At 33.2% G+C, this 24609-nt stretch overlaps 1 protein-coding gene across 1 annotated transcript; it reads left to right on the top strand.

Annotated features, from left to right (window-relative positions):
- Positions 1–1093: 1093 nt before the first annotated feature.
- LOC132556163 (protein phosphatase 1 regulatory subunit 7-like) lies at positions 1094–23868 on the top strand. The gene is made up of 14 exons (XM_060220552.1): positions 1094–1660; positions 1964–2053; positions 2817–2888; positions 3192–3250; positions 3953–4005; positions 4453–4595; positions 5015–5170; positions 10139–10194; positions 13430–13553; positions 15639–15773; positions 16367–16430; positions 17620–17701; positions 21743–21841; positions 23805–23868. The coding sequence occupies exons 1-14, from the start codon at positions 1094–1096 to the stop codon at positions 23851–23853; spliced, it is 1749 nt and encodes a 582-aa protein (XP_060076535.1). The 3' UTR covers positions 23854–23868.
- Positions 23869–24609: the final 741 nt, after the last annotated feature.

The following is a 24609-nucleotide window of genomic DNA, read 5'->3' as shown; positions in this document are numbered from 1 at the left end:
ATGTGGATGGCTTTAAGTAAAGAAGAAGAATTATATTACAAACTGTAGCAATCTATGGATATTTTCTGTTAGGCTTTTTATTCTGAAAAATAATTATTAATGTGTAGACTGTTGAAGTAACTTTCATGTTCCATGTATGGTTTTGGAATCATTAAGAATATATATATATATTTACAATTTTAAACTTATTTGATACTGATGAAAAATTAGAAAAGTCTATGAATACAATTTTTACCTTTCAACCCCAAAGTTTTCAATCTTCAAACTTTTAAACTAATCATCAACTAAAGTCAATATGTAACATTACTGTAACAAACTTGATATCATTAGAGAATTGATACACATTGATGATACATCTTTAAGAGAAATATAAATGCTTTCCCTAGAATGTGCTCCATTATTTAAGAAAAACTGCACAATTATGATTAAAGCATGCAAGTCTGCTCAGGGTTTTCCATAATTTTGTTAGTAGTAGGCTGTGTAGTGAAAGTAGGAGGCTGGCCTGCCGTGTACCTGTAGTAGTGTACATAACATTATTACGGAACTGGATTGGTGTAGGCGGCCAAATGATCAAAGTAGCCGGTCAAATTGGCCGGCGACCGGCTCTTGTGGAAAACCCTGTCTGCTATTTGAAATTCAAAACTGAAAAAAATGACAGCAATTGCATAATTTTATTGGATATTTTGAATTTGAATTATAATTGAATAGTGTAAATAGTAAACCATACAGCATTACAAGTAGTCTTCAGGAATCCCATGAATGATGCCATTTGATTGTGGTTGTTTTTATTGCCAGTTCTGGTCATAACAAGCCGGTAATATTACGGCATGATATGGGTGCTGGTCCTGCACCACTGTCCCAGAGTCGGTCATGCCCAACACAAGATCTCACAGATAACCAAGGCAACACATTGGAGGAAAGTCCAGAATGTGATATACAGTTCATAGATGTTCCAAAAAAGAGACAAAGTTTGAAAAGCATGCCCGACCCAGTAGTTGGTCGAGTGTTTAACCCAGATCTCGATGGGGACCGAAAGGAGATAGGGTCAACAAATAAACTTATCAAAAGGAACTCTACAGGAAAAATATTACCAATGGACCATGGAAATCCCAGTGGAATTAAAAGCGGTGCTACTAACAGTATTATAAATAAAAGTGGTTTTCCTGAGGACAGTAATGGAAGTGCTTCTTCCCTACACAGAAACCGAGGCTCTAGTTCAAATGAAAGGACAAGTGGAATCTCGAGAAGCAGTATTCAAAGTGGTGTTCCTAGAAGTGGTAAGAGAGAAAAAGGAAGTTATAGGACTGGTGTTTCTGGAAACCGAAGTGGCATTCAAGGTCAGCGAAGTGGTGTCTCCAGTATCAACATGGAAAGAAATGATCAGTCAAATAGTGGGAGGCCGAGCAGTGGTAGACAAGCCTCATCCTCTAAAAGGAGGACGTCTGCTTCCTGCAGTGGCACTGACAAAAGTAGTGCCCCTGACAAAAGCAGTGCTCCTAGTAGTGGTACACGCCGAGGAAGTGCTTCCAGTAGTAGAAGAGGGAGTGCTTTAGGCAGCACACGGAGTGCACACAGTGATGTCTCAGAATCCGAGATCAGCCAGAGCTCTGAGTTCTCAGAAGTACCAAAACCTTCCAGAGTAATTGACCCAAATGAAATTGTAAGTTTTAGTTATGAACTATCCGATAATTATTGATAAACAAAATTAGAAATTATGTGTGATAAAGTATATCATAACCATAAGCAATCTGATGCAGTTGTAAATCAAACTAGGCAAACTGATGCTTATATACATATATGTTCAGTGCTCAAGTTGTCATCAACTTTAAATAATAATCAGGTCCTCTTTCAGCATGAGAAAAAAAAATACAAATGATAACAGGCCTTTAGGCCTTTTGTTAGTGAGTACAACAGTGAAGAGTGAAATGTATATAGACATAACGAGGTCTTATTTTTTTTACAGCTTGAGCAGAATCAGGAAAGAGACTTTGAGAAAATTTATGAGATCAATCTCCATGCCTCTGAATTGACTGCCATCTCCAATTTAGAAAAAGTAAGCTTAAAAATATTTATCCATTTCTCTGTCTTTGCAGTATTGTTTTAAATCGTTTTCATAAAGCACAATTATGATGTTAACACATCTTTTGATATTGCTAAATTAATCTAAAAACAGAGACATACATAACATGTATATGTCTCTGTCTAAAAACAAATTAATTATACTTGAACATATTTCGAAGTGATTTGAATTTCTGGCTTAAAATATTAACATAGATATAACAGTTTATTCCATTGGTCTAGCTCTCTGTCCATGTTGTGTCTGTGGAATACAAGGTAAAAGGTCAAGGTCACAGACACTTCAGAATCATTACTGATATTATTATATTGAGACAATATCACCTCTAAAGGAATCAGCTTTTGGTTAATATACAGATACACATTGTAAGATACCTTTAGCATGTTGATGAGATCTAAGCTCAATACCTTCAATGCATTTAAGTGAAATGTGTGAAGAAAAATGAAAGAGTGTTTTTATTTTTTATACATACATAGAAAGCATCTTTGGCAAAATATTTAAAACCACACAATAAATTTTACATTGATTTATTGATTTATTTAAGGTCTCGCAGACAATGAATGCTTGACTTATTATCTCAATCACAATGTATATTTTGTATATATGCTGGTAGCCCTTTATGTGATATAGATTAGAAGCATCCTTTAACAAATTGTTGTTGTATATCAAAGTTATTGATTTGTTTTCTTCTGATCATCAGATAATACCTTCATTCTTTTAACATTCTTTTTTATTCCAGTTTATCAAAGTAAGAGTACTAGATCTATCGTGCAACTTCATTGAAAAAATTGAAAACTTAGAGCCAAACTCGGTAAGTTTTGACAAAGTAATATACATAATATATAGGTCACTGATAGGTTTACAATAAACTTAATAATTTAACCAAAATCAACTTTTTATGTGAACTTCAATTGAACATCAGACTGCCTTCCATTGGAAGTAATTTTTAGAGAACTGAAGAAGGAAATCAATATGGTTCTTCTGACTCTTTAAAATGGTGATGCAACTAGATTTGCAGTGTTATGGTAAGAGTTTGGAATATTACTGTGAAGTTTTATGTCAATAAAAATAATATGGCTTGTTTTACGTAGAAAAGTTATGTAATTTCTTACAGGATTTGAGGGAACTTAAACTTTATGACAACAGGCTGAGGACAGTAGAACGACTGCGAGGGTGAGTAATACACCTTATGATGGGATAATGGTTATTATTAGGTTAATACAAAAACGAAGAAAAGATTGTGGTTATAAGAATTAGGTACCAGTTAAGGGCTTTGATAACTTTGTTTGTAAAACAACAGTATTTACAAACCCAGGTGTAGGTCTCACTAGGGTGTGTGTTGCGATGATCACAACCCAGGTGAATGTGTTGCAATGATCACAACCCAGGTGAAGGTCTCACTAGGGTGTGTGTTGCGATGATCATTGTTATTTACAATCAAATTTACATGGTTATGTGCTAGAGATGCAAGAATGAAGAACATCAAAGGTTTGTTGTGATAGAAAAAAACTGTTTGCAATGGCATTTTCAGAACATGATAAAGATAGTTGTATGTATCTTTTGCCTTCATTCTTTTTCTCACTCTAAAAACTGAAACGTCCTTAAAGTTTGCTGTGTTATATTTAGTTAAACTTTATGGAATAGAAAAAACAGCAATGATGTTGTGATATAATAAAATTACTGACAAAGTATGTTAGTATCCCTGAAAGCGCACAAAAAAATTGTGTATAATTATCATTGAACTCTCTATGACTGACAAAGTTTGTCAATATCTCTGAACGTACACAAAAAATTATGTATAATTATCATTGAACGCTGTATGACTGATAAACATTTTGCTGCCTTACCTACATTATATATAGCGTTTCATTTCAGATGTAAAGAACTAAGTAACTTACAACTTCAACATAATAAAATCAGACAGATTGGTGAGTAGTCTTCTTAGGCTTATTACAGATTTACTATAGATTTACTTCCATACACATGTAGATTAACTTTCATAGAAAGTCTACCATAGATTAATAATTTTGAAAATGATTCCAATACCTTGGTATGGGGTCAATTTTCTGAAGAAAAAAATGAGTAATAGTGAATTGATTTTTCTTTGTGATATTTATGAATGACATCAGAAACTATTCTGCCTCCAATCAGCTAAAATGAAAATTTGAAGAGCGGTTTTATTTATATCTTATCTATATCTATATCTTAGGAAATTAAATCACATACCAGATTCTATTTATCATATTATATATATATATATTCATGAAAACAATTTATCATGCTGACTTCAAACCTAAGTAACATATTGGTTCAAAGTAATTTTCTTAAGTAATGTCATACTACAGTTGTAAGCTGTTGTATGTTTACATTTCCAGGTAAAGGACTGAGTGGTTTATCTAAACTGAAACACCTGCGTATAGACTGTAATCGCCTCCTCAAATTGGAGGCAGCTGAGCTGTCGTGTTGCTCCCAGCTGACCACACTGGACATCAGTTTTAATCTACTTGACAACATCTCAGTAAGTAGCTTCTTTGTTTCCAATCTTACCTTTACTGCTCTGTCAAAACATGTATACTATTAATCCATTTTCCCAAATTCAATGAGGTTATCATATCTCACAAGAACAATTATCTTAGCTAAAATATATTCAGAGCCATTAGGTATTTTTGTATCCAAGCTTTGGAAAGTTATTAGTTGCTAAATGCAAACTATCTTTCCAATAATTGAATATGAAGCAATTCAAAGTTAGCTAAATGATAAACAATGTAGGACACTTTTGTTGGAGACTTAATTCAGTGAACAAGTTTCTGCCATGAATGCTAAATATGATACCTGTATATTAAAAGTCATACAGCAGGATGCAGGTCTATATTCCTGAATGACACCATTTTAATGTGTTTAATTTACCTAAAGTATGATTTTTAATTATTTTTGTAGGCACTAAATTACCTTCCTCACCTTGAAGAGTTGTTGGCTGCAGGGAACAGGCTGCGCAGTGTTGACCTGTCTCGCTGTAAACGGCTACAAGAAGTAGATCTATCGCATAATAAGCTTACAGACATTAGTGGTCTGCGAGGTCTTCCCAACCTACAGGTTAGTGTTACACTTAATATACATCCTACAGGTTAGTGTCACACTTAATATACAACCTACAGGTTAGTGTTACACTTAATATACAACCTACAGGTTAGTGTTACACTTAATATACATCCTACAGGTTAGTGTTACACCTAATATACAACCTACAGGTTAGTGTTACACTTAATATACAACCTACAGGTTAGTGTTACACTTAATATACATCCTACAGGTTAGTGTTACACTTAATATACAACCTACAGGTTAGTGTTACACTTAATATACAACCTACAGGTTAGTGTTACACTAAATATACCACCTACATATTAGTACTACATTGACTATACCACCTACAGGTTAGTACTACATTGACTATACCACCTTCAGGTTAGTACTACATTGACTATATTACCTACAGGTTAGTATTACATTGACTATATTACCCACAGGTTAGTATTACATTGACTATATTACCTACAGGTTAGTGTTACATTGACTATATTACCTACAGGTTAGTGTTACATTGACTATATTACCTACAGGTTAGTGTTACATTGACCATATTACCTACAGGTTAGTACTACATTGACTATATTACCTACAGGTTAGTATTACATTGACTATACCACCTACAGGTTAGTATTACATTGACTATACCACCTACAGGTTAGTATTACATTGACTATATTACCTACAGTTTAGTGTTACATTGACCATATTACATACAGGTTAGTACTTCATTGACTATATTACCTACAGGTTAGTACTTCATTGACTATATTACCTACAGGTAAGTATTACATTGACTGACTATATTACCTACAGGTTAGTACTACATTGACTATATTACCCACAGGTTAGTACTACATTGACTATATTACCTACAGGTTAGTATTACATTGACTATACCACCTACAGGTTAGTATTACATTGACTATATTACCTACAGGTTAGTACTACATTGACTATATTACCTACAGGTTAGTATTACATTGACTATATTACCTACAGGTTAGTATTACATTGACTATATTACCTACAGGTTAGTATTACACTGACTGACTATATTACCCACAGGTTAGTATTACACTGACTATATTACCCACAGGTTAGTACTTCATTGACTATATTACCTACAGATTAGTATTACATTGACTATATTACCTACAGGTTAGTATTACATTGACTATATTACCTACAGGTTAGTATTACATTGACTGACTATATTACCCACAGGTTAGTATTACACTGACTATATTACCCACAGGTTAGTACTTCATTGACTATATTACCTACATATTAGTACTTCATTGAATATATTACCTACAGGTTAGTACTTCATTGACTATATTACCTACAGGTTAGTACTACATTGACTATACCACCAACAGGTTAGTATTACATTGACTATATTACCTACAGGTTAGTACTTCATTGACTATATTACCTACAGGTTAGTACTACATTGACTATATTACCTACAGGTTAGTATTACATTGACTATATTACCTACAGGTCAGACTATATTACCTACAGGTTAGTACTACATTGACTATATTACCTACAGGTTAGTATTACATTGACTATATTACCTACAGGTTAGTGTTACATTGACTATATTACCTACAGGTTAGTACTACATTGACTATATTACCTACAGGTTAGTATTACATTGACTATATTACCTACAGGTTAGTATTACACTGACTGACTATATTACCTACAGGTTAGTACTACATTGACTTTATTACATACAGGTTAGTATTACATTGACTATATTACCTACAGGTTAGTATTACATTGACTATATTACCTACAGGTTAGTATTACATTGACTATACCACCTACAGGTTAGTATTACATTGACTATATTACCTACAGGTTAGTATTAAATTGACTTTACCACCTACAGGTTAGTATTACATTGACTATATTACCTACATGTTAGTACTTCATTGACTTTACTACCTACAGGTTAGTACTACATTGACTATATTACCTACAGGTTAGTATTACATTGACTATATTACCTACAGGTTAGTACTTCATTGACTTTACTACCTACAGGTTAGTACTACATTGACTATATTACCTACAGGTTAGTATTACATTGACTATATTACCTACAGGTTAGTATTACATTGGCTTCCCAATCTTCAGGTTCAATAAGTATTACATTTACTCCCCAACAAACAGACGTTCCACCCTACAAGTTAGTATTACACTGACTTTAAGCACCTACATGTTAGTATTACAATGACTGCCCAACCTTCAAGTTAACAGAATAATAAATAATAATAATGGATTTTATTTCAGGTTGATAACACTTGAGTCAGAGACTTTTCTAATAAATGGTCAGTAAAATGTACAATATTTACAAATTGAATTTTTAAAATTTCATCGTCACAGATAAGTTATAGTGTATCACAGTGAACTGATGGAAATTGTAATGTCTATTAATCAAAAGCAGTGCACTCATTAAAATCATAATACAAAAAGTTAAGTATACCCTCGCAGTGGTTTGTCGAGTGTATATAAATGTAGAAAAACTCCTTTACCTACATCATATATTCATATGCAAAAAGACAAAAAATGATGTCCCTGCCATACAGGTTACATTTCTCATCCAAATGTCTTGAAACTCCACACAAATGATTGCAATCATAGTTCTTGTACCAGACTTCCAACCATGTGCAGTGAAAGACTAGGTGATTGATACTGTAGGTAGAAATCAACAGAATTTACACATTACCACTCTACAGGCTGTATTTCTAAACTGATTTGTACAAAACTCCACACACATGATCACAAACCTTACTTCATGTATGAGTTTGACTTCCAACCTTGTGCAGTCAAAAACAAGGTCACTGTTACTTTAAATAGAAATCATCAGAAATTTTATGTCCTTGCTCTAATGGCTCAATAGTTTCTCTGATTTGTACCAAACTTCATACGTGTTCACAAAGATCACCTTTTGTATGAGTTCAAGTTTTGACCTTCAGTGGTTAAAAAACTAGGTTAACTTTGCTATATAGAATTTGACTGAAATTTGGATGTCGTCACTCTACAGGTGCTTATTATTGTCCACTACAAAGTTCTCCAGCATCATTAACGATCAAAATGAAAAAAACAGTTGCACTGCAGAAGGTACAAATGTGAAATCTTACAAGATGTGATGTTTGTATACATGTGTAGGTTTCTGTTAACTTCTACCATATCATACAATTTAAGGTGCGAGAACATTTGTACTGTGTGTGATGCCTTGTTTAGAATATAAATGATTCACAACCAATAATGGAAGAAAGCTAAAATAGCCACGACTAAAATGTATAAAACATCTGCCTGAATAAACCATTTCTGTCTTGTGTTTGGTTATAAGTTACTTTCCTCGTCATGGACACTGGAAACCAGGTTATTACATTGTAGATAAGTCAGTTGAATATGTTTATTGTGAAATATACATTCTTTTTGTGCATTCTTTCTTGTTTGTTTATGTATGATTGAGATCAGTGCCCCTAAACATCACAACAGTAATCCAATTATGGTAGAAAGAAAGAGTAATAAATACACTGTCTTTTCAACCCACTGTTTAATATTACTCTGACATTGTACAAGTATTACATTGTCTTCCCTCCTTACTGGTACATGTTCACTAACATACCCACCTACCACCTACAAGGATGATCATTTTAAAACTGATTTCCAAAACTGACAGTTCAACTAGCTTCAATGTTTATGGGCCCCCGTTGATTGATACAGATTTCTAGTGTAAGGATCAGTTCATTCTTGAGTTTACCACAAGTTGCCTCCCCTGACACATGTTTCAGTGTTTCATTTTTATACCGACACTTTCCTAACCAAGACTGAGTCAGTACCAATGTAGTAATGGAAGAAAACATTACAAACTGCAGATGAGAAATGTTTAGGCTTAAAATAAAAGTGTCCAATAAAAATTCACAGACATCACTCGTAACCTGTATAATACGCTGATTCTAAACAGATAATATAATGCATTCAAGATTTTCCAAACCAGTCACTGTCACAAAACTACCCTATGGGCATTGAATACAATATTTTATGTTTTTGATATGATCTGACCCAAAAGGTCAAGATGACCTGTTGTTATCATGCATTGTCTGTCATTGTGTGAATTGTGCCATGCACCGTTCGCTATTCGCTGTCTGTAAACTTTTCCTATAAAACAATACTCCTGCTAAATGCCTCAGTGGATTTCAACCAAATATGGTCTGAAACATCATTAGGTGTGGGGAATCTTTTCTTAAATTCAGAAATCTGATTTGACCTGGGGATGGTTCCCCAAAAGGGTAATTAGATAATACTTTGCTTCAAAATGATACTCTTCCTTAATGCCTGAATTGATTTTATTCAAATTTTGTAACATCAGTAGAGGTGGGCGAATAATTTTTGAATTCAGAAATTTGATTAAACTCTTGGGGAGTTGGGGTTAGGGCTCCAAAAGGGGAAATTAGACAATATTTTGCTTCAAACTGCTACTCCTTCCTTATGTCTTGGTGGATTTCAACCAATCTGTAAATGTTGACAATTAATTCTTAAATTTAGAAAGTTTATATGACCCCAAGGGACTTAGGGGTGGAGCCCCAAATGGGGAAGTTAGTCAATATTTTGCTTCAAAATGCTACTCTTTCTTAATGCTTGCATGAATTTCAACCAAATTTGGTCTGAGACATCATTGAGAGTAGACAAACATTTCTTAAATTCAAAAAATTGATTTGACCCCTTACTAATTAAATGAAAATTAGAATATATATAGATTCATGTAGTAATTTTTACATGTCATTATAATATTGGTCACACAACTATTTTACTGCTTGGAAATCATATGTTGTAAAATCAGACATTCAATAAAATCATGTTTTTGTACTGCACAATAAGATAGGCAGAATATGGCCACACCAATTATTTAGGTTTTATAGATTGTTTTTATTCTTATTTACTTTCCAGATCGTCAACCTTGGTACTAATCAACTGACCTCGCTGAAAGGTCTCGGCAAATCCAGGTATATTATCTATAATTCTATCATTCTAATAACCAAGTCCAGGTATATTATCTATAATTCTATCATTCTAATACCCAAGTCCAGGTATATTATCTATCATTCTTATACCCAAGTCTAGGTATATTATCTATAATTCTATCATTCTAATACCCAAGTCCAGGTATATTATCTATAATTCTATCATTCTTATACCCAAGTCTAGGTATATTATCTATAATTCTATCATTCTAATACCCAAGTCCAGGTATATTATCTATAATTCTGTCATTCTAATAGCCAAGTCCAGGTATATTATCTATAATTCTGTCATTCTAATAGCCAAGTCCAGGTATATTATCTATAATTCTGTCATTTTAATAGCCAAGTCCAGGTATATTATCTATAATTCTGTCATTCTAATACCCAAGTCCAGGTATATTATCTATAATTCTGTCATTCTTATACACCCAAGTCCAGGTATATTATCTATATTCTGTCATTCATACCCAAGTCCAGGTATATTATCTATAATTCTGTCTAATACCCAAGTCTAGGTATATTATCTATAATTCCAAGTCCAGGTATATTATCTATAATTCTGTCATTCTAATACCCAAGTCCAGGTATATTATCTATAATTCTATCATTCTAATACCCAAGTCCAGGTATATTATCTATAATTCTGTCATTCTAATACCCAAGTCCAGGTATATTATCTATCATTCTTATACCCAAGTCCAGGTATATTATCTATAATTCTGTCATTCTAATACCCAAGTCCAGGTATATTATCTATAATTCTGTCATTCTAATACCCAAGTCCAGGTATATTATCTATAATTCTGTCATTCTAATAGCCAAGTCCAGGTATATTATCTATAATTCTGTCATTCTAATACCAAGTCCAGGTATATTATCTATAATTCTATCATTCTAATACCCAAGTCCAGGTATATTATCTATAATTCTATCATTCTAATACCCAAGTCCAGGTATATTATCTATAATTCTATCATTCTAATACCCAAGTCCAGGTATATTATCTATAATTCTGTCATTCTAATACCCAAGTCCAGGTATATTATCTATAATTCTGTCATTCTAATACCCAAGTCCAGGTATATTATCTATAATTCTGTCATTCTAATACCCAAGTCCAGGTATATTATCTATAATTCTGTCATTCTAATACCCAAGTCTAGGTATATTATCTATAATTCTGTCATTCTTATACACCCAAGTCCAGGTATATTATCTATAATTCTGTCATTCTTATACACCCAAGTCCAGGTATATTATCTATAATTCTATCATTCTAATACCCAAGTCCAGGTATATTATCTATAATTCTGTCATTCTAATACCCAAGTCTAGGTATATTATCTATAATTCTATCATTCTAATACCCAAGTCCAGGTATATTATCTATAATTCTATCATTCTAATACCCAAGTCCAGGTATATTATCTATAATTCTGTCATTCTAATACCCAAGTCCAGGTATATTATCTATAATTCTATCATTCTTATACCCAAGTCCAGGTATATTATCTATAATTCTATCATTCTAATACCCAAGTCCAGGTATATTATCTATAATTCTATCATTCTAATACCCAAGTCCAGGTATATTATCTATAATTCTATCATTCTAATACCCAAGTCTAGGTATATTATCTATAATTCTATCATTCTAATACCCAAGTCCAGGTATATTATCTATAATTCTGTCATTCTTATACACCCAAGTCCAGGTATATTATCTATAATTCTATCATTCTAATACCCAAGTCAAGGTATATTATCTATAATTCTGTCATCATACCCAAGTCTATATTATCTATAATTCTGTCAAGTACCCAAGTCCAGTATATTATCTATAATTCTATCATTCTAATACCCAAGTCCAGGTATATTATCTATAATTCTATCATTCTAATACCCAAGTCCAGGTATATTATCTATAATTCTATCATTCTAATACCCAAGTCAGGTATATTATCTATAATTCTATCATTCTATACCCAAGTCCATATATTATCCCAAGTCCAGGTATATTATCTATAATTCTATCATTCTAATACCCAAGTCAGGTATATTATCTATAATTCTATAGTCCAGGTATATTATCTATAATTCTGTCATTCTAATAGCCAAGTCCAGGTATATTATCTATAATTCTGTCATTCTAATACCCAAGTCCAGGTATATTATCTATAATTCTATCATTCTAATACCCAAGTCCAGGTATATTATCTATAATTCTGTCATTCTAATACCCAAGTCCAGGTATATTATCTATCATTCTAATACCCAAGTCAAGGTATATTATCTATAATTCTATCATTCTAATAGCCAAGTCCAGGTATATTATCTATAATTCTGTCATTCTAATACCCAAGTCCAGGTATATTATCTATAATTCTATCATTCTAATACCCAAGTCCAGGTATATTATCTAAATTCTATCCAGGTATATTATCTATAATTCTATCATTCTAATACCCAAGTCCAGGTATATTATCTATAATTCTATCATTCTAATACCCAAGTCCAGGTATATTATCTATAATTCTGTCATTCTAATACCCAAGTCCAGGTATATTATCTATAACTCTATCATTCTAATAGCCAAGTCAAGGTATATTATCTATAATTCTGTCATTCTTATACCTAAGTCCAGGTATATTATCTATAATTCTATCATTCTTATACCCAAGTCCAGGTATATTATCTATAATTCTATCATTCTAATAGCCAAGTCCAGGTATATTATCTATAATTCTGTCATTCTAATACCCAAGTCAAGGTATATTATCTATAATTCTATCATTCTAATAGCCAAGTCCAGGTATATTATCTATAATTCTATCATTCTAATAGCCAAGTCTAGGTATATTATCTATAATTCTATCATTCTTATACCCAAGTCCAGGTATATTATCTAGATTTGTATCATTTGTACTCTTGAGTTGAGATGTTTAGTGTATATAATTCTCATGTCAACATATGTGTTAAAACCATATTGACTGAATGACAACTATGAAACATTCCCACTATGCTCATGGAAATCTCCACTGATTGATGATAGTAGTATTTGCACCATAATGTTATGACATTATGATGCTGTATTTAGGACAGATGTGATTTCGTGTACCAGAATTGAAGAGGCAATTAACATTTAGCCCCCTTTCTAATCTTATGTTATAGAGTCTTTCTGTATGGACGGAAACAAATAGAAAATTGTATATTTCAGATCTATACAGGAAATTCATGCTGCTGAGAACAAGCTGACAGAACTCTCCTACTTTCCGACCAACTTTCCCAAATTAGAGATTGTCAACATTACAGATAGCTGTATAGAAGACTTTGATGAAGTGGTAAGTAAGATAGGTAAACTTTGATGATGTGTTAAGTAAGAAAGGAATACTTTGATGAAGTGGTAAGTAAGATAGGTATACTTTGATGAAGTGGTAAGTAAGAAAGGAATACTTTGATGAAGTGGTAAGTAAGATAGGTAAACTTTGATGAAGTGGTAAGTAAGATAGGTAAACTTTGATGAAGTGGTAAGTAAGATAGGAATACTTTGATGAAGTGGTAAGTAAGATAGGTATACTTTGATGAAGTGGTAAGTAAGATAGGTAAACTTTGATGAAGTGGTAAGTAAGATAGGAATACTTTGATGAAGTGGTAAGTCAGATAGGTATACTTTGATGAAGTGGTAAGTAACACAGGTAAACTTTGATGAAGTGGTAAGTACGATAGGTAAACTTTGATGAAGTGGTAAGTAAGATAGGTAAACTTTGATGAAGTGGTAAGTAAGATAGGAATACTTTGATGAAGTGGTAAGTAAGATAGGAATACTTTTGATAAAGTGGTAAGTAAGATAGGTAAACTTTGATGAAGTGGTAAGTACGATAGGTATACTTTGATGAAGTGGTAAGTAAGATAGGTAAACTTTGGTGAAGTAGTAAGTAAGATAGGTATACTTTGATGAAGTGGTAAGTACGATAGTTAAACTTTGATGAAGTGTAAATATGACAGGTAAACTTTGATGAAGTGGTAAGTTTGATAGGTAAACTTTGATGAAGTGGTAAGTAAGATAGGTAAACTTTGGTGAAGTGGTAAGTAAGATAGGTATACTTTGATGAAGTGGTAAGTACGATAGTTAAACTTTGATGAAGTGTAAATATGATAGGTAAACTTTGGTGAAGTGGTAAGTAAGATAGGTATACTTTGATGAAGTGGTAAGTATGATAGTTAAACTTTGATGAAGTGTAAATATGATAGGTAAACTTTGGTGAAGTGGTAAGTAAGATAGGTATACTTTGATGAAGTGGTAAGTACGATAGTTAAACTTTGATGAAGTGTAAATATGATAGGTAAGCGTTGGTGAAGTGGTAAGTAAGATAGGAATAATTTGATGAAGTAGTAAGTAAGATAGGTAAACTTTGATGAAGTGGTAAGTAAGATAGGTAAACTTTGATGAAGTGGTAAGTAAGATAGGTAAACTTTGGTGAGTACTTTGGTAAGTACGATAGTTAAACTTTGATGAAGTGTAAATATGACAGGTAAACTTTGGCGAAGTGGTAAGTAAGATAGGAAAACTTTGATGAAGTGGTAAGTAAGATAGGAAAACTTTGATTAAGTGGTAACTACAATAGGTTAACTTTGATGAAGTGGTAAATAAGATAGTTTAACTTTGATGAAGTGGTAAGTACAATCTGTTCCTTTTATTCATGACTTTTATACTGTCCAGGAATCAATGAACAGTATTTATAGATAGCAACATTCAAGTGAAGCTCTGTCTGTGAACCATAACCATGAATATTACATAAGGTGATATGGACGTCTGCATTGAATGTCCACACACTAATTAGTATCGTCTTTAATAGGAATGGATGTTGATGATACCGAGGTGTGAGGGTAAGACTGGTAAAATGTACTTAATGTGGTCATTGAGATTTGCTTTATGTTCATTGGCTGCAACTTCCAGGCAAACGCTAATGAAAAATGCATGGAAGACCATAAACAAACCGGAGAAAGTTTGTGAATGTGAAATCAAACCTGTATTATTACTGGCCAATATTGTGATGTGCTTTTCCACACAATAAAAAAAATCTTTTGTGTCCATCCAAAGTAAGAATTCAATAAAATGATAAAGATAGATTTAATATGTTGGGCTGAGATAACAGGGTTTTTAGTTTATTGATATATCCAGATGTCCCAGAACTTCAAGTGAACACATCGCAAGGTGTCTGTGTCTGTACTACTGAGTGTATAGATTGATATTTATACATATTTACCTTTGAAATCAATATTAAAATTGAACGGTATTATGCTGAATCATCATTTTCTCCATATGCTGTAATTAAAGAAGTATTGATTTCCTCGACCAATCTCGGGTTAGGACAGCATTATATTTGAACAAGAATTGTGAAAAAGGCTGTTAATTATTTTTGCAGTATTATCTGGAAGAGTTAAGTGAACTAGCAGAACTCTTTATTGCTGGAAATCCATTCTCTGATCCTGATGGACAGCACACTCACTATATGGCTGAGATTCAAGTCATCCTCCCAAACCTGGAGATTTTGGATGGGGTAGGTTTTGGTAGTAACAGTGTTAGAGTTTCCATAGTAACAGTAACCTACATCATACCTGTAGGTATCTATGGCAACAATCACTAGACCTATAACCATAGTAACAGTAACATATATCATATCTGTAGGTATCTATGGCAACATTCACTAGATTTATATCCATAGTAACGGTAATAAACATCATACCTGTAGGTATCTATAGCAACAGTCACTAGATCTATAACCATAGTAACAGTAACATACATTATACCTGTAGGTATCTATGGCAACAGTCACTAGATCTATAACCATAGTAACAGTAACCTACATCATACCTGTAGGTATCTATGGCAACAGTCACTAGATCTATAACCATAGTAACAGTAATAAACATTATATCTGTAGGTATATCTGGTAACATTCTAAAACTTAAGTTATGTTGGTAAAGTTTTGTGGTGAATATCACACTCGCTGAGAATGACATGGTTGAATGAGAGGTAGGATGTGTTTAGACAAGGGATTCTTCTGTATTGAACACATATTCAGATAAAATGTTGAACATTTTTTTAAAATCAAGTTTCAAGGTTTTAGTTTGCACATTTTGTGATTTTCAGGCTCATGTGAAGAGAACAGCCCAGAAAGGTGCTCCTTTGATGCGCCCAATGTCTGCCTCAACTAGTAAGTGTACAGTGTATAGGACATACTAGTTTTGTGTTAGTTAGAGTTAAACTAATGAATTGTTATTTTGTGTTTCCTGCTCTGTACAGGTTATCTGGTCTCACTCAACACAGTGGCACTGTTATGTTCCTCCACAAAAAGCTTTTCCTGTGTTTCTTGAAGGAACACTTACATTTTCATAATTTATGCATTTATTTAGTATCAGTTATCTGCTTCAGTTCGATTTGGAATCATTCCCAAAATTCACTGTGGTTACCATTGGTTAAAATTCAAGACGTAAGTGATTTCTGTGAAATAGAGGATTTTGCATAAATTTCTGTGGTGGATCTCATTTATGCTTAAAACTGCTTCCACAATCTGATGGGCTGATAGATTCTAGGTTTACCAGGAAACTGGTTTGTTGTATATTCTGCCCAAGGGATGAAATCGTGGAGGAAGATGTTTGAGAGTGCTGGAATTTGACTACTCAAGTCTCTCTGTAAACCTCCCACACTTGATTCACAAAGAATATATATATTTGGTTATATGATTTAGAAGAGGTTGTAAAAGTTGTGTATTGTGTAAGGTATACATTCCCTGGTGTAAAATACTGACTTCCAGTCCAGTGTTCTAATGTGTTTCAGTCAGGCAGCTGTTCAGCTAATTTGCTCAAAATTCAATTAAGTAATTGGTCATATATGTATTAGTTGCCAAACAAGTGGCCCGGTTCAATATCTCTCACGGTCAAGGGACCAGCACTACAACCCCATTTCTGAAATACATTCATTATTGACCATCCATACAACACTGAAAACTTGTCACCCAGCAGTAGTTTTACTGCTATTTTCATTATTTTTTTTCTCGTCAGTTTTAAGGGTTAAAAGTTGAGCCATCTCACAATAAACATATCACTTGTCTATAGGTGAAACACGGAACTTTTCTTTAAAGTGAGCTTATCGCAATTAGGAAATTTTCTGAGAGTTACAGCCTTGAAACCATATTTCAAAAAACCTTGTAAGCACAATTCTCCAGCAGTTGTAGTTGGTTTGGTGAGATAACCCTATAATGGAACCTGTAAGAAAGAAGTTAATGATTTGATCATTCGTCCTTGAGAACAGAGCTTTATATTTTTGCTATATTTCCATGAGATTGTAAATCATGGAGTTCCTATTGAATTTACATCGCCACTGATTTTCTCCTGTATTTTCAGTTATCAGTGTACGACAGGTTGAAACACAAATGAAGTCTTCTGATAATGAGATGAAAAATTTGGAGAGCAGTATTCTTAAAAAGTAAGTTATCAACAAGTACTCCTATCAAACTTATTCTAAACTTTTTCATTCTTTTCTTTTTATGTCTCAGGAACACAGAATAACAATAATAATCCTTAATAAACATGTTTTCTTCAAACGTTTATTTCATATATCATTAGATACTAACAGTACTACATTAAATCACTTCTGGCTTGGTGTCAACTGGTCAAGTAGCTAAAGTACATAAGTATCATTTTAGTATCATTAAGTATTATGTCTGACATAGAAATTTAAATCTAGTCACCACTTAGAAGATCTAGTCATTGGTGTGTAGATCTAGTCATTGGTGTGTAGATCTAGTCATTGGTGTGTAGATCTAGTCACCGGTGTGTAGATCTAGTCATTGGTGTGTAAATCTAGTCATTGGTGTGTAGATCTAGTCACCGGTGTGTAGATCTAGTCATTGGTGTGTAGATAATAGTAATAGATGAAGTAACTGGCTTGGTGTCAGTAATAGATGTAGTAACTGGCTTGATGTCAGTAATAGATGAAGTAACTGGCTTGATGTCAGTAATAGATGTAGTAACTGGCTTGATGTCAGTAATAGATGTAGTAACTGGCTTGGTGTCAGTAATAGATGTAGTAACTGGCTTGATGTCAGTAATAGATGTAGTAACTGGCTTGGTGTCAGTAACAGATGTAGTAACTGGCTTGATGTCAGTAATAGATGTAGTAACTGGCTTGATGTCAGTAATAGATGTAGTAACTGGCTTGATGTCAGTAATAGATGAAGTAACTGGCTTGATGTCAGTAATAGATGTAGTAACTGGCTTGATGTCAATATCTCATTAAGATCTTTCTGTGGTGTCCTGACTACAATATCTCATTAAGATCAACTGTAGCCCAGTGTGGACACAAACTCTCAAATCAAATTTTCTGTGGTATCCTGACTACAATGATCTTTCTGTGGTACAATATTAATATCTCATTAAGATCTTTCTGTAGTGTCCTGACTACAATTTCTGATTAAGATCTTTCTGTGGTATCCTGACTACAATATCTCATTAAGATCTTTCTGTGGTGTCCTGACTACAATATCTCATTAAGATCTTTCTGTGGTGTCCTGACTACAATATCTCATTAAGATCTTTCTGTGGTATCCTGACTACAATATCTCATTAAGATCTTTCTGTGGTATCTCATTAAGATCTTTCTGTGGTATCCTGACTACAATATCTCATTAAGATCTTTCTGTGGTATCCTGACTACAATATCTCATTAAGATCTTTCTGTGGTACCCTGACTACAATATCTCATTAAGATCTTTCTGTGGTATCCTGACTACAATATCTCATTAAGATCTTTCTGTGGTATCCTGACTACAATATCTCATTAAGATCTTTCTGTGGTGTCCTCTACAATATCTCATTAAGATCTTTCTGACTACAATATCTCATTAAGATCTTTCTGTGGTACTACAATATCTGACTACAATATCTCTCATTAAGATTTCTTTCTGTGGTGTCCTGACTACAATATCTCATTAAGATCTTTCTGTGGTGTCCTGACTACAATATCTCATTAAGATCTTTCTGTGGTATCCTGACTACAATATCTCATTAAGATCTTTCTGTGGTATCCTGACTACAATATCTCATTAAGATCTTTCTGTGGTATCCTGACTACAATATCTCATTAAGATCTTTTTGTTGTGTTCTGACTTGATTATCTCATTAAGATCTTTCTGTGGTATCCTGACTACAATATCTCATTAAGATCTTTCTGTGGTATCCTGACTACAATATCTCATTAAGATCTTTCTGTGGTATCCTGACTACAATATCTCATTAAGATCTTTCTGTGGTATCCTGACTACAATATCTCATTAAGATCTTTCTGTGGTACCCTGACTACAATATCTCATTAAGATTTCTTTCTGTGGTGTCCTGACTACAATATCTCATTAAGATCTTTCTGTGGTATCCTGACTACAATATCTCATTAAGATCTTTCTGTGGTATCCTGACTACAATATCTCATTAAGATCTTTCTGTGGTGTCCTGACTACAATATCTCATTAAGATCTTTCTGTGGTATCCTGACTACAATATCTCATTAAGATCTTTCTGTGGTACCCTGACTACAATATCTCATTAAGATTTCTTTCTGTGGTATAATGACTACAATTTCTCATTAAGATCTTTCTGTGGTATCCTGACTACAATATCTCATTAAGATCTTTCTGTGGTATCCTGACTACAATATCTCATTAAGATCTTTCTGTGGTACCCTGACTACAATATCTCATTAAGATCTTTCTGTGGTATCCTGACTACAATATCTCATTAAGATCTTTCTGTGGTACCCTGACTACAATATCTCATTAAGATCTTTCTGTGGTATCCTGACTACAATATCTCATTAAGATCTTTCTGTGGTGTCCTGACTACAATATCTGCATTAAGATCTTTCTGTGTACCTGTACACAATATCTCATTAAGATTAAGATAAGTTGCAAATTCTTAGATAATTAAGTTGTAAAATTATGATTGAAGACAAAGTTGGACTCTGGACTGTACAATATTGTCTTAAAACTTACACAACTGACTACAATTAATTCAATTGTTTATAGGAGAGCAAGAGACTATAATATTGTGAATGTCTTATGATAAACTCCTGTCAGCATACTCACAATTGTTTGTCTAGAGCCTAAGGACCTGATTACTGTCACCGTTCATTAGTTTTCTAATGTAATTTCATGGTTTTAGTTCCATGGTAATTGTTTTTCTGTTCATGATTGGATTCTTCTCATTAATTTCAATAACTATGATAATTATACAATAAATCCAAACATAGTGACATGAAGTTTAAAGTCCAATTCACATTACAAAGATATTACTTGTCAGCCATTTACGAGTGCTCCGTTGTTATATCTGTTATCTAATTTTGAAAAAGTTTATTTTCTTTAAAAATCCAGGATTTTAAAATGATGTTGCAGCTCCGAGATAGCTGGTTAGAGAATCTGTACAGTGTGACATAGTCTAAAGTTCTTTGTCTTAATTCCATGTGATTTGTTCTGTCTTGATGGCATTTAGCATCCTTGCAACAGTTAGTGTTAGATTTGTGCTGTGTTTTGGTGGGACACTGAGAGTGAGAAATACACTACAAAAAATGGAGCAGAAAAAAGAAGAAATAAAAATATGAAGACCCCAAGTATTGTAATGGGGCAGCAGACATGTCATTATCTCTTCAATGTCTCCATAGTAACAAACATAGAAGAAAACCTCTTGATTCTACAGGGGTCAACTTTTAGTCATTACATATTAACATCTTAGGCTGTCTGATGTCCTGTACATAGAAAACATCAAAGAGTGCACACTGAGTGCCCTACAATTAAACCCCTATAACAACATACATTGAGATACAGTAGACATGTTCATTCGCTATCTCCTGTATGGCTGCTGACCCATAGCTTAACAAAGAATAACACATTAATATTTACAAAGCTTATTGTAGATTATATACCCGATATTTTGACTGTTGCCAGAATAAGGATGACACATTTTATGTTTTCTCAGGCTGATTTGATTCTCCTAGAATGATGGATGTATCAGTGTGTGTTTGGTGAGGTAATCACTTTTTTTGAAAGGATAGCAATGTCTAGTGTGATTGTCAAGTTCAAATCTCAAACTATTGAGTGTGGTTAGCTCCCTTTGGCAGGACTCTCTAAAGAGAGATTTGTTTGCATTATTCAGTGTGGTTGGTTAACTCCTTGGTTTGACTCTTTAAATAAAGGTTCAAATGTACAATTTTAGCATGCTTGTCTGCCTAAAGTTTGATTCTCAAAGAGAGGATCAAGTGTACTATTGAGTGTTTTTCTTTTGGCTTGAATCTCTGAAGGATTGTACAAATGTAATGTTGCGTGTAATTGTTTCCTTGTAGACTGGCTCTCTAAAAAAATATCTCCTAAATTCCAATCTAAAAGTACAAATTTTCATAATTATCTCCATAACTTTTTATCTAAGTTACCATGACTGTCTTCAATAGGCATGAATATTAAAATATAATTATCTCCCTTAGGTTTGACTCGATAAGAGAGATGTATGAGACATTGCCAGAGAGACCACTTTCACCACTCACAGCTGAGAATTCATTGGATGGCCAGCGGAAAACTCGCAGGTCAGTAAAATTGTGCTGAATGAAATCAAAGACCTGATGAAATAAGAACAAATCTTTTGTAGAAAGCTTTGTTTTCATGTTACACATAACAGAGAGCTTCTTAGTACCATACATGTTTTCATGTTTTCAGTTAAGATTTTAGTGTGTAGTTGACAATTATTCAGACTTTCTTTTTTTCCCTTCTTATTTCTAGCTCACAATGCCTGAAGGGCAAAGTAACTTTATGGGATACCGTCCATTGTCCTTCTGTCAACTTTTTCTACAAAATTGCTACTAGTTGTAAACGACTAAGTAGATTTTGACCAAATTTGGTCAGAAGCAACATTTGGGGAAATAGTATAAACAGTAGTTTTGGGTCTGTAGAATGGACCAAATAGGTGAAATAGAGAAAATTCTTTAAAATCATACTCCTCCTGAAGGATTGATTGAAATTTGCTCTAATTCGGTCTTAAGCATTCTTAGATGAAGGTGAATGGTTTTTTTGTATAAAGATGGGTTTTGGTTTCCTGTGGCGGGCTCAGAAGGTAATAGAGCCTAATATCCTACTCCAGTTCTAGGAATGATTGGATTTTGCCCAAATTTGGTCAGAAGCATTTTTGGGTAAAGGGGAATTTATTTCATACAAAATGTAGGTCCTTGGCCCCTGAGCAAGAGAAGTGGGGCATTATAAGGGAAATAGTGCAAATACTTTGAAATTGTTTTTCTTCTGTAGGAATGCCCGAATATTGTCCCAATTTGGTCTGAAGCATCTTTGGGTGAAGGGGAATTAATTTGTATAAATGTCGGGCCTTGGTTCACCATGGATGGGAGAGGTAGGGCTGAGTATTCTCTGATATCCTTATGATGTATAAATGTCAGCACTGTTTTGTCCAAAAATGTTAGGGATGGGGCCCAAATGGGAGTAACTTGTAACTCTTTAGAATCCCTTTCCTTTCATTTGGATAAATTATTAAATTGAGCAATTGAGCTGAGTGATACAGGCCCTATAGGCCTCTCCTTTTTCCTTTTATTTATTCAAGTCTTGCATTTAGCTCCACATTCAAATCAATTTCTCTCTAAATGCATAACTATCCTAATGAACCATGCAATATACTTATATCTATATATAACCATCTAAATACACATTTTACATTCTGAACCATGCAATATACTTATAACTATATATAACCATCTAAATACACATTTTACATTCTGAACCATGCAATATACTTATAACTATATATAACCATCTAAATACACATTTTACATTCTGAACCATGCAATATACTTATATCTATATATAACCATCTAAATACACATTTTACATTCTGAACCATGCAATATACTTATATCTATATATAACCATCTAAATACACATTTTACATTCTGAACCATGCAATATACTTATATCTATATATAACCATCTAAATACACATTTTACATTCTGAACCATGCAATATACTTATATCTATATATAACCATCTAAATACACATTTTACATTCTGAACCATGCAATATACTTATATCTATATATAACCATCTAAATACACATTTTACATTCTGATTTTTACTTACAGGTTACAGTTTATTGGGCTTGTTGAACCATATTGAAGATTTCATTTCAGCTTAGTGTTGGGCTTAATTTATCTCAAAGTATACGCACTGGCATAACCAGATCTGTAATATACATGTACTATATATAACCATCCCAACATATATTTCAGATTCTGAATTTCATAATTCATCGTTTACAGTTAATTGTTTTTTCCAATTAGGTGTGTCATGTTAAAGGTTTTTTATTGAGCTCTACATTGATTTCACTTTCTCTCTCCAAACATATTTACCTAATCCTGATGATTATGAAGGCATGAGACATATAATTACACAGAGTTCCTGTTCTTTTCAGTGTCTTAAACTGCATGCTTTGCTTTATTTTATTTCATTTTTTTTTTAGATAATTGTTATTTGTGTTTTTTTCTTGCAGTCGAGCAAGAATACAAGATGCCATGAAATTTGCTGCAGAAAATTTTTAAAGAAATCAATTCACCTAAAGGATTTTCTCTGTGTTATAAGATTAGAGAAAATTAACTTTCAGATTACTACATGATTTAATTATCTTAGAAAATATGTATCAAAAATGTAATGTCACAAATGAATTTACATTCATTCCTTGTAGGAAATATGACAACCACAGAATGAGTTTGTTAGGAGTGGAGTAATGTGTGTTGGCACATCTTAAAGTATTATTGCACCCAAAAATGTTAATGAAAAGCTGAATCTAAAACTTAAAAGTTACTCAGTGTTTGTGTAAACTATAAATTGTCACTGTATCAAAAAGGCCATCATTTTCACGTACTGAGTAGGTGGACAAGAACAGTTGTGATAAGAAATGTGAGAAATACAAGTCTGATGAGATATGTAAGGACAGATCTAATGAGATGTGTAAGTATAGGCTTATGAGAGGTTAAGTATAGGCCTATGAGATGTGTAAGTATAGGCCTATGAGATGTGTCAGGACAGATCTGATGAGATGTGTAAGTATAGGCCTATGAGATGTGTAAGGACAGATCTAATGAGATGTGTAAGTATAGGCCTATGAGAGGTGTAAGTATAGGCCTATGAGATGTGTCAGGACAGATCTGATGAGATGTGTAAGTATAGGCCTATGAGATGTGTAAGGACAGATCTAATGAGATGTGTAAGTATAGGCCTATGAGAGGTGTAAGGACAGATCTAATGAGATGTGTAAGTATAGGCCTATGAGAGGTGTAAGTATAGGCCTATGAGAT

The sequence above is a fragment of the Ylistrum balloti genome, unplaced genomic scaffold (genome assembly GCF_031769215.1).
Source record: "Ylistrum balloti isolate Yb309-2 unplaced genomic scaffold, AGI_CSIRO_Ybal_v1 Utg370552, whole genome shotgun sequence".
In the NCBI taxonomy this organism is placed as follows: Eukaryota; Metazoa; Mollusca; class Bivalvia; order Pectinida; family Pectinidae; genus Ylistrum; species Ylistrum balloti.
Note: the sequence above shows the minus strand (reverse complement) of the source record. Positions and strands in the feature narration are given on the sequence as shown.